Source organism: Acomys russatus, chromosome 20, assembly GCF_903995435.1.
Source record: "Acomys russatus chromosome 20, mAcoRus1.1, whole genome shotgun sequence".
In the NCBI taxonomy this organism is placed as follows: Eukaryota; Metazoa; Chordata; class Mammalia; order Rodentia; family Muridae; genus Acomys; species Acomys russatus.
In genome coordinates this window covers 25,749,327-25,761,961 of record NC_067156.1, presented here as the reverse complement: position 1 = coordinate 25,761,961, position 12,635 = coordinate 25,749,327, and the positions used below count along the sequence as shown (strand labels likewise).

Here is a 12,635-nt window from a genome sequence, read left to right as displayed (position 1 = left end):
CAAAATTTACCTTGTTCTGTGGTGGTGTTGAGCTTCTCAGTTAGTACCACTTTACTAATTTTTTTTTCAGTAAGTCTCAGCCTAATTGTATGACATGTGCTAAAGTTTTATTACAATGAATATGTTTCACTTCGAAAAGTTTTACTTGTTGTATTTTACCCATATATTTTATTTTATTCTGAATTTTTGTTTCAAAATACTATTTATTCATCTCTGCATTAAACTATCTTACTTTAAAGGATACTTTGAAAGCCTATATTTTTTCCTTATTCTTCTTACTTCTATTTATATCTTAGGCTACCTAGATATGGCCAAGAATTAGGTCTTACAGTAATAATTGAGACTTCTGCTCAACTGCAAGTGGTACAGATGGTTTTGTTGAGCTTGCTGGCCTCAGAGTGCCATGTCTTTGTTTTCTAGTCTGTAAATGCAACATGCTAATGAGTAGCTTCAGAAGTCTTTTAGCAGTCATTTTTCAACTTCCTATCACAATGGTAGATGCACTCTAGATTGTGACCCTAAGCGGTGACTACAACTTTTATTCTCCACCTTTCACAAAGAACATTTGATTTAAATAGCAACCATCTTAATAGCAGCTGATGCCAGCTTCCTACCCTAAAGCTCAGAAACCCAAGGGTTTCATCACTGTCTACCATCTTGAATCTTCGTTACATTTTTAATATTTCATTCTAAGCATGTGGCCGAAGCATATGTTTACCCTCTTGACAAGGGAATGTTTGTTTTGTCACTTCTTAACATTATTTCAATGTTATATCAACATAACTAATATCTGTATGGTGTTTTTAGAAAGCAATACACAGACTGGGAGATTAAATCAAACCTTTGATTGAAGAGTATACGAGTTAGTCACATGCTTTAAAGATATTGAATTCTACAAAAAATATTTATATGGAAAGTTATATGCAGTTAAGGTTGTGTCTAGGAGTGAGACAAATTTCATTCTTACAGAAAAAAACAAAAACAAAAAACCCACATAGACATAAAGAAGTAGTTTATTTATTTATTTATTTTTAAAAACATTACACAAAACCAGATTGACCAATTCATATATGTGTATATATATATATATGTATATATTTCATTCCAGCATATACATCTATTTCAATTTATATCTATATTATATAGCATATAAATATGTAAATACATATGCATAATACAATATGAGCTTTTATGTTTGATATCTATTTTTACACCTATAATTAAAACTTTAAGTAATATCCATGTAGTTTCCTTTATAGTTAAACTGCTCTTCACAAATAAGTCTTTACAACATAAAAGAAATTAATGCTTGATTAAGAGAATCAAATATGTAGGGTTAAAAATACTAATTTTTGTCAAAAAAAATGTTCTATGTGAGTAATTCCATTGTTAACCTGAACTGGTTTGCTAAACAACAAAATAAATAATGATGTCATTTTATCATGAGTTATTAAAGTAAGTATCCATAACAAAATAATTATGTAGAAGTTACAAGTATTTCTTATCAAGAACAAAAAGAATTGGAGAAACAGAAAGTAATGGCTACTGGAATACCATGACATTGCCTCTGCAAATACCCAGCATGGGACACTAAAGTTAGTTGAAGCTGAAGTATGACATGTGTATAATTCCAAACTATCCTCCTCTAAGTATTAGTTACAAAGGAAAAGAAGAATAGTTTTAAATGGAGATTTGTTAACATGATAAAAATCAGCATCTCCTTGACACAACTGAACTCTGCACATTGCATAGTAACAAATGTAGTAATTTTTTGGGCTTGTATTCTAACAGTAAAAGTACTATGGCAACTGTTATGATGTTTACATCATGTGCTTGCTGATACCCCAATTCCCTAGAGAGTGCACAGCACCATTTCTGTGGCATTCTTCCCAAATGATGCATAACCTCAATCTAATCATAAGAAGTAAAAACAATATCAAGTGAAGAGGATTCTTCCTAACTGGAACCCTTCAAAACTGTCAAGATTTGAAAGACAAGGCAAATCTAAGGAGCCACCACATGTATTAGGGACAAAAGACACATAAAGACACAAAATACAGCATGGGATGCTGTGTGAGATTTTTTTTTCTGTGACTTAAAGCTTCCATTATATGTGTAATTTATAGATGCTAAATTAAAGAGGTAAAAGAAGCAGTTGGCCTACACCAGCTAGACAATCTCGGTTTCTAAAGTATGTATCATGGCCTTTTTACACATGATACTCTTTGAAGTTTTTGAGTTATAGCTAAAATACATGTGAGTGTTTCTGATATTACTCAATAGTTTGTAAAGAGGAAGTGTTTTAATTAGTTACATTGTCTATCTTACTTTCTGATGGAGACTTAGACTTAATCTCAATTGTTGTACAAAGTTCTGTCCAAATATAGATAGCTTACAACGTGAGTTGATAAAGAAAGATTCTTAGATTTTAATTTGCCACGTACAGCTGGCATTCTCATGAGAAGTTGAAGGTGCTGGTCTAACTGGAGGTCTATGTGTAAAAAATGAAACTGGACCCATATTTGTCACCTTGCACAAAACTCAAATCCAAGTGGATTAAAGACCTCAACATAAAACCAGAGACACTAAGCCACTTAGAAGAAAAAGTGGGAAAGAGCCTGGAACATATTGGCACAGGAGACAACTTCCTGAACAGAACACCAACGGCCCAGGCCTTAATGTCAACCATTAATAAATGGGACCTCATGAGGCTGAGAAGCTTCTGTAAGGCAGGAGACACTGTCAAGAGAACAAAGCGACAGCCTACAGACTGGGAAAAAATCTTCACCAACCCTACATCTGACAAAGGTCTAATGTCCAAAATATATAAAGAACTCAAGAAATTAAACACCACCAAACCAAATAACCCAATTGAGAAATGGGGCTGGGAACTAAACAGAGAATTCTCAACAGAGGAGTATCAAATGGCTGAGAAACACTTAAAGAAATGCTCAACCTCCTTAGTCATCAGGGAAATGCAAATCAAAACAACTCTGAGATTCCATCTTACACCCATCAGAATGGCTAAGATCAAAAACTCAAGCAACACCACATGCTGGCGAGGATGTGGGGAGAGAGGAACACTCCTTCATTGCTGGTAGGAATGCAAACTAGTACAGCCACTTTGGAAATCTATCTGGTGCTATCTCAGAAAAATGGGAATAGGGCTTCCTCAAGACCCAGCTATTCCACTCCTTGGAATATACCCAGAAGATGCTCCAGCACACAACAAGAAAATTTGCTCAACCATGTTCATAGCAGCCTTATTCATAATAGCCAGAACATGGAAACAGCCTAAGTGTCCCTCAGTAGAAGAGTGGATAAAGAAACTGTGGTACATATACACTATGGAATACTACTCAGCTATTAAAAACAAGGAATTCCCGAAATTTGTGGATAAATGGATTGAGCTAGAAATGATCATAATGAGTGAGTTAACCCAGAAGCAGAAAGAATCAAATGGTATATACTCACTTATATCTGCATACTAGCCCAAGGGGCATGTCCCACCAAAGCCTTCACTTACCAGGAAACTGGGACAGAGGGGAAGGCATCCTATTGGGACTCTAAACGAGAGACGCATGGGAGAATAGCAAAATAAAAGGATACAGAGGGTCCTAGAAATCTACAAGTAGAACATTATGATAGGCAGATTTGGGCCCAGGGGTCCCGCTCAAACTAATGCACCAGCCAAGGACAATACAGGAGGTAAACTTTAAACCCCTTCCCAGATCTAGCCAATGGTCAGAATGTTCTCCACAGTTGAGTGGAGAGTGTGATACGACTTTCTCACGTACTCTGGGCCTCACATTTGACCATGTCCCCTGGAGGGGGAGACCTGGTGGCACTCAGAGGAAGGACAGCAAGTAGCCAAGAAGAGACTTGATACCCTATGAGAATATATAGGGGGACGTAATCCCCCTCAGGAACAGTCATAGGGGAGGGGAATAATGGGAAAATGGGGGAGGGGGGGAATGGGAGGATACAAGGGATGGGATAAACATTGAGATGTAACAAGAATAAATTAATAAAAAAATGAAAAAAAATAAAAATAAATAAATAAATAAAGGAGTAGATCATCATTTAATCCTGCAGGTCTTAAACCAGAAGTCAGTAACATTTTCATTGGCATGAAGCATAAATAAGGAAATAAGTATCTGCAAACCCATCTACTGTTTCACTATTTCCAATAGCCAATTTATAACATTACCTTAAATACCTATCAAAGGATGAATTAGATAAAGAAAATTTGGCATAAATCTACAGTGAAACTTTATTCAGCCAACAAGAGGGAAAAAATATGTCATTTGTAGTAAAGTAGATAGAACTGGACCATCATATTAAATAAAAAAAACTAGCCCCACAAAGATGAGTTATCATGTGTTTTCTCTTACATGTGGAATTTGGTGGGAAGGACATGAGTATAAATAGGATTGTGGAAGGAAAAGTGGGGAGGAGGGGTGACAAAGGGTAACACAGAGTAGTGAAGATGATCCAAGTACATTACATACATGCAGAGATATAACAAAGTCCCGTTAATTTGAGCAATTAATGGACATTAGTCTTTAAAAGGGGGAGATTATCTGAGGAGGACCAGTCACTCAATTCCAAACAATCCCAGACTTCTTATGGTCCAAACTAATAGTTCTTTATTTTATGATGGTGTGTAAAGCATTATCAAAAAGTATTTATAAATTCTTCATTAAGCCATATTTTAACTCAAAAAATAGTTTCTTTTATGAGATTGTTTTATCATTTTATAGTAAACTATCATTTACCTTGTGAAATAATCATGATATAGAATAAAAAGTTTTATTTCATTTAATGCAGAACAAAGTTGACAAATCTAGGTCTACTTTGTATTGTGTCTGCTCACATGTTTATATAAATGTGAACAGCATTGGGAACTATACTGAACAATCTTCTGATTTGTGCAAGAAATGAACAGTATTATAACTCAACTCATGAAAAATATTGAGTATTAATAAAATAATTCATTAGTTGTATTTGACCCGGCCTGCCGGGGTTCAACTAATGCTCAGGAGGAGAATTCTCCTCTATAGGGACAGAACACAAGACACAAAGAAATGGGGGCAAGTCTGGATTCTGATCAAACCCCGTTTATTGAAAAATTTCACAGAGTTTTTATAGGCACAGTGGCATGGGTATTTGCATAAGCAAGGGTTGCTATGGATACCTAACTCTGGAATGCTCCAGCAGGTGTCTACCTTTACAGCTGCTATAATTGCAGAAGAGAGAGAAATTCCAGAGAGAAAGGGAAGTTGTGAAAGATCTGGTTAGTCAGGAAAAAGTTCCCATAACTGCTGCTCGGAGGCAGCTGGCCTTTAATCATATCTTACCAGTAGTCTTACTGGAAAAGCTAGTTTAGAGCCAGAAAGGAGTAGCTCGGGGGTCCTAGAATGACCATCCCCCACAATAAACCATAACAGGTGTCTAAATGCCGAACCACGGCAGGGTCAGCTGGTTTCTGGTAAATGACAGACTGCTGGAGAAATAGGAACCTAGGCTCTGATAAGATAGCTGAACATTGTCCATACAGTCCATCCCTTACATGAAAAGCTTCATCTGTCCTCAAAATATTAAATAATATATTAAAGGTGCCCAGAAATCATAACAACTCTACCTCAAGCATTTTAAAAGTACCATTAAGGTTTAGTATATTTCTGCCCACCAAATAGCACCCAGATGGTATCACTAACTTTCAGTCACAAATCTAAGAATGAAGATTATATCAGTAAATAGGATATGGCTTATTAAGAAGTATTTTGAGAAATATTCCTCTACTCTTACAATTCCAGATACAAATGTTTTTCCTCATCAGGGCTTGGTGGTGCACACTTTTAATCCTATTTCTGAGGCTGGGGTATGTGGATCTGTGAGTTTGGGGAAAGCCTGGTCTACATAGTGAGTCCTGAACATCTAGAGCTATACAGAGAAACTCTGTCTCCAAAGACAAACAAAACCCCCAACAAATATTTTGTTTCTCGTATAAAAGGAACTTAGGCATACTTCAGTGAGTCTAAATTAATACATATGTGTTAGAATGGGAGGTCACATAACTACACCTCATTAAAGCAAACTGACTTTTATGATACAATTAGTAATATCATTAGTGTCTACAAACTACAATAATGCTTCAGAGTCAGTTTTTCTTTGGCTTCAGAATAAGAGTACTTAGAAAGACTTTTGAGGGTTAAAATGGTTTTAAAGGTGATCTAACCTGTTTTCCAATTCATTTTATGATGATTTATTAAAAATAGACCCTTTCCAACATTTATGGTGCTACAGTGCTTGTTCAGAACACTCAGGGAGACCGGTGGGGATGCTTGCCACCAAATCAAGAACTACTGGAAAGTGTATCTTTCTGTTAGGGCCGTTTAACTTCTTTCTTTTGGTGCCTTATTTTACAGTTGCTCTACAAACCACAGAATAGTTTAAAAGCATAGAACTCCTAAAGCATTTAACACACAATGATTTAAAGTAAGTATTCTATAGCTAATTAACTACAACAGAAGCCTTCTATGTATGGCCTAACCCCACCTTCACTCCCTATATTCAAAAACTACTCTTTGATAAAGCAAGGATATCTACTTATGAAAGAGAGTTGAGATTTGCCTAAGACCCCAAAGAAGCTATATCTAACACTTCCAGAGAATAGATCTTTACTGAACTCTAGCTTTATATCTGCTCTTATATATAGAAATAAATTAAATCTTTTTCTTATTTTAATCCTCATCTTTTTTGTCACCATGAGTAAGAATCACCACTTTCACTGGTCATTTTCATGATTAGAATTTATGGTGTACAAGTTGATTCAGAGATGATCTCCATTAGTCAGGTACAAGATACAAAAATTTCTGAATAATAAACTATAGCCCTGCTTTCCTTTTTTCCTTTGGAGACGGGGTTTCATTATGTAGTCCTGGCTGTCCTAGAACTCACAGAGATCGACCTGACTCTACCTCCTAAGTGCTGGAATTAGAGGAATGCACCATCACTCTCAGGCAAACCCAATTCTTAATCAGAACCAAGAGCTATTCTCTGCGCATGAATGACTTTCTATTGGAAAATGATTTAAAGGTAAAATAACCAGCTTTCTCTATGTAATTATGTATTTCTCAGGCCAGGACCAGTGTGCTGCCATGAGAAACATGAAAATGGTTCATTCATTTCTTGCTTAGCACACAAGAGAGGGAAAAGCACAATTTACAGACAGTAACATTTCTTTAACTTCAACGGCATATGTAATCTAGGGATCCAGATATTTCTTTTATACTAAGCTAAGACCCAGTCTGAGTTTCCTATTTTCAGCAAACTAGGCGCTACTATTTACATCAGAGTTGCAGTCTACTGTTTCAGTCAGATGGTCGTTCTTTGAAGATGGATTCTATCACCACGTTTCTCTTCTCTCGTGAGGGATGCTAGCCAGGGTTACATATAGTCATCACCTATCCGGGAATGGCTCTCTGAACCCCGAGACCGATTTCTATTAGAATCTGGAGGCAAACTAGAGTCATCCTCTGCTTTCACCTCTCCGTTGCCATGGGGGAATGGGAAATTGGGCATAAATCGCTTAAGGAAACGGAACTCACTGTTACTGGTCCCAGTGGCTGAGCACATTTCATATGGACAAGGCTGGGATAAGGAACCATTGCCTCTTCCTTGCACCAAATTGTTAGGAAAATTACAGTCATCATAGAAGTGCTCTTGAATTGTGAATTTATCTCTGTGTTTAATCTTCTGGTAGAGGTGTATAATAAAGATCACAGCGACAGACAGAAGAAAAAGGAAAGAAAGCACAGCCAGAGAAATGACCAAATACTTTGTGGTTGGATTTACCTTTTTTGAATGCTTGGATGGATCCTGGAACTGCAAGTAAGGCTCCGAAAAGCCATCTACCAGCAGGATGTTGAGTGAGGCAGTAGTGGAGAGAGCTGGTTGTCCATGATCCTGGACAAGAATGACCAGTCTCTGCATCATAGGGTCTCTCTCAGATATCTGCCTCAATGTACGTATTTCCCCATTTTGTCTTTGAACAGAAAATAACCCAAGGTCAGTGGCTTTAAGAAGATGGTATGAAAGCCAAGAATTCTGTCCCGAGTCACCATCAACAGCCACCACTTTGGTCACCAGGTAACCTGCCTCTGCAGACCTGGGCACCAGGTCATTGCAGGGCAAAGTGCCATTCTGCAGTGGGTACAAAATCATTGGGCGATTGTCATTATCATCCAGGACAACCACTCTGACAGTAACGTGGCTACTCAGTGACAGAAAACCCCCATCAGTTGCCTTTACCACAAACTGAAAATCTTGAATGGCCTCATAATCCATGGTTCTTAGTGCATAGAGCTTTCCATTGTCTGAATTTATGGATATGTAAGCAAAGACTGACAGATCTCCGCTCTTTGGAGGCAGCAGGGAATATGTCACTTGGGCGTTCTCACCCAAATCTAGATCCTCAGCATGGACTTTGCCAATAAAAACTGCAGGGCTGTTGTTTTCACGAACAGTCAAGAGGTAGGAATCCTCCTGAAAGACTGGAGGGTTGTCGTTTATGTCAGATATTAACACTTCAATCACAGTCTCTGTGGACAGGTTGGGTGGTCCCGTGTCCATGGCAATGAGGGTGATATTATAGTGGGAGACATCCTCCCTATCCAAGCTTCTGTCAGTGACCAGTGAGTAGGAATTCCTGAATGTGTGTTTGACTACAAAGGGCAAGTCTTCCTCTTCTCTGAGGAAGCAGGTGATTTTTCCTCCAACTCGTACATCCCGGTCTCGAACAGTGAAGAGGGCCACTACAGTCTGGAGAGGAGAGTCCTCAGGAAGAGGGCTGGACACCGAAGAGATTGTCACTTCCGGAGGATTATCATTTATGTCCACCACTTCCACCAAGACTTTGCTGTGGGCAGAGAGGCCTCCTCCATCTGTAGCTTGAATGTCAATGTCATATGTTTCTATCGTTTCAAAATCTAGTGGCCCGCGGAGTCGAACCTCTCCAGTTTGGGGGTCTACAAGAAACGTCCGGAGAACAGCTTCTGGATTTTCAGCTAAAGAGTAAGTTATCTGCTTGTTAGTGCCCTCATCCAGGTCCGTGGCAGTCACCACTACCACCAAAGAGCCATTGTCGCTGTTCTCTGGCACCTGAGCTCGGTACACCAAGCGAGAGAACTGGGGCACATGGTCATTGACATCCAGGACCACCACTCGAATGTTGGCTGTGCCAGACTTGGGAGGGGACCCTCCATCCACCGCTGTAATGGTCAAGTTGACTTCAGGCTGAGCCTCTCTATCCAGGGGATTATCTAGTACAAGTTCCGCATATTTAGGACCATGGCTTCGGAAGCGGGTGTGCAGATGGAAATAGGCGTTTGCACTTAGGGTGTAGTTTTGGAGACCATTAAGTCCCACATCCAGATCTTGGGCGCTTTGCAGTGGAAAGCGTGAGCCCAAAGGGGTGCTCTCTGGAATCTTTAAAAGAGGCTCCTTGTTCAGAAAAACTGGGGCATTGTCATTGATATCAAATACCCTGACTTCCACACGGAAGGACTGAAGCGGCTCTGCCAGAACAATTTCAAAGTGCAGCACGCATGGGTCAGCTTTGCCACAGAGCGCCTCGCGATCTAGTTTCTCTTTGACGAACAAATCTCCTGTCTTGCGGTGGAGCCGGAAATGCAACTTGTTGCCCTCAGCAACCAGCCTCGCCCCACGCTCTGCCAGCTTCCCCAGCTCTAGCCCCAGGTCCTTAGCCACGTTAGCCACAAAGGAGCCGCTCTCCATCTCCTCCGCCACTGAATAGCGGATGGTGGCTGCACCTCCCACAGACACACACCAGAGAAGGAGAAGAGAGCTCACCTGCCTGTTCTGCAAAGGCTTTCTGGGCGCAGCTCCCATGATGCCTCACCAGTGCACTCCCCTCAGCTGCCGCCAGCTCTGTGGGGGGGTATGCTGGCTGGCGCTTTTGCCAACAGGTTTCACAAACACCAGCTTCTATTACTAGCCTCTAATCTCAGCGCCACCAAAGGCTGGCTCCTCTAGCCAGGTAAGCTGTTTTGCGCTTGAAAGAAAATCTGCGCTGGGAAACTTAATTCCCCAGGCCATTGAACATATTAATAGGTATGTGCTCATTCCTGAGAGTTAAGCAGAGGTTGGCAGTTTGTTGCTACAGCAACCGTAGACTCCTTGGTAATTCCCTTTCAAGAAAAAAGTCCTTGGGAATTGAGAAGCCAGTGCGGGTATGTGCTCATGCTGAGGTCACTACCTTTTGGCTGAAGCCACTGCAGCAATGAACAAACAGCGGGAATTAAAGCTGCATTTCCACAGTCCACCTAGAGACCAAGGAAAAAGGAGAACGGATCCCACACTGTCCTCTGAAGCCCAAATGAAATATGTAGGGCGAATGAGATGGAAAGGGCAGGTGGTAGGACAGAAGGAGAGATAATAATGGGAAAAAGTGAGCAAGCAGGCAGATATTCTCCAGGAACCCGCGGTCCTGTAGGAACACACGTCTTTGTTTGCACAAATCCAGTACTTGGTCCAGAGGAAGCACCCGACTTCTTGTCTCTTATAATTATTGGTCAGGCAATAATATTGCACAGGCATGGGTTCTATGAACTGACATTGCAGTAAGTGATTTGTGTGCATTATCCAACGTAGTCTTGCCCATGAGATAGGCAATTTTCTCTCTTTAAAGATAAGGAAACTGGCAGGATTTTGTCATACCTCCAGTTGCCCTACCTGGTAAAACAGAAATATCTGTTATACACTGTAGTTTTGCCTGACCCAAAATCTATGCACCTAGTCAACATATTGCTCTGTTTCCTGACTCATATGATGGACAAAACAAGCAAAGATTGACTTAGAACGTTAGATTTCAAAACAGGGAGATGACCTCTGATCCTCCTACAATGTTTTAGACAGATGAGACTGAAGTCCTGAGCTCTAGGGTTGGAGTTCAGTGGTACAGCCTTGCCTAGCATGCACAAGGCCCCAGGTTCAATCCCCAGTGCTGCAAACAAACAATCAGAAAGACAAAAAGCTTTGAAATGGTGAAATATAAAATTAAACATGCTTTCTAATGACTCTCATAAGCATTCACTTTTCCATTTGTGCTTAGCATTTTAAAACCTAGAATCTAAAAAACAATTAATAATAATATATTTGACCATGTCCCCTGGATGGGGAGAACTGGTGGCACTCAGAGGGAGGATAGCAGGCTACCAAGAAGAGACTTGACACCCTATGAGCATATAAAGGGGGACAAAGTCCCCCTCAGTCACAGTCATAGGGGAGGGGAGTAAGGGGAAAATGGGAGGGAGGAGGAATGGGAGGATACAAAGGATGGGATAACCACTGAGATGTAATAAGAATAAATTAATAAAATAAAATAATAAATAGAAAACAAAACCTAGAATCTATACTACAATCGATGTCGTTTAAGAGAAGCTCAGGATATATTTCTTAGTGGTGACAAAGTGAACGCCAGCAGAAAGCATACAAAATATTCAGCTGAGCATGGTGGAGCATGACTGTAATTCTAGCTCCTGGGAGGTAGGGGCAAGAGGATCAGGACTACAAAGCCTCCATTGGCTGCTGTACATAATGATTTCAAGGTCATACTGGAGTACATCAAAGCCTGTCTAAAAAAATAAAAAATATATACAAAATGTTGATATCTTGGCATCATTAACAGTCCCTTCCATCTTTATTGGGTACCTTAACACCTGATGCAAATGTACACCCCTAAATCCTATGCCCTCTCCTTAAAACTATAAAGTATATACTAGGCAGTCCTCTGACTCTACTTTCTTTACTATTAATCAGAATGTTAATGCTTACTCATTTCCATTATCATTTTATAGAAATCTCATACTGTTGGTGGCAACAGAAACCCTGCTGTTGCTAAATGAATTTGCGTTTACTAACTTATTGCAACAGTGAAAACTGCACAACCTTGGAAACATGGGGGAATGTGAGTATGAAATTATTATAAAGGACACATGATATGTAGCTTTGTGTTGGGCAATTTAGGAGAGATTTCAAGTAGGACTTTGATCTGGATTGGATGCTGTCATAAGTGAGGTTAATTATATAATGAATAAATTAATAATTTTATGTGGAATGTAAGAAGTGAGGCTAATGCTGTCATTGGCAAGTAAGCCACCATTGCTAATATTTGCGGTCTAGAGAGGCATTTAGTCATTTTATGAATATATTGATTAATGTTCTTTTTGTCTCTGTGTAGACTTATTGTATTGCACTCTTTCCCCTGAACCATCACCATCACAGACTGCCTTGTCTAAGTGTTCTGTGAAATTGTTTTTGCTCAACAGGAAAACACCATGACTTATCCATATTAACCCAGCTCCTAGTTGTCAAGGACTACTTTTTAACAATATTCAATTGCTCATTTTATTATATTTTCAATTAAAATTTGTTGCATAACTATGCATGTCATGTTGTGTGTATGGATACAGATCTGGTGGACAGAGTGTCTACCAAAAATGACACATGTCATAATGCATGTTTTTTTTAGTTTTACATTATAATGACAAACTGCTAAGAAGATTTATCAATATATGCTAAATTTCTATGGTCATCAACAGTGTAACCAC

General features: G+C 39.4%; 1 protein-coding gene across 1 annotated transcript; it reads right to left on the bottom strand.

Annotated features, from left to right (window-relative positions):
* Positions 1–7,452: 7,452 nt before the first annotated feature.
* Positions 7,453–9,915, bottom strand: Pcdhb1 (protocadherin beta 1). The gene has a single exon (XM_051163559.1). It carries the CDS (start codon positions 9,913–9,915, stop codon positions 7,453–7,455), a length of 2,463 nt encoding a protein of 820 aa, XP_051019516.1.
* Positions 9,916–12,635: the final 2,720 nt, after the last annotated feature.

What these genes read in the sequence shown, in the direction of transcription:
- Pcdhb1 (XM_051163559.1), bottom strand. Translation starts at nt 9,915, where the DNA reads ATGGGAGCTGCGCCCAGAAAGCCTTTGCAGAACAGGCAGGTGAGCTCT.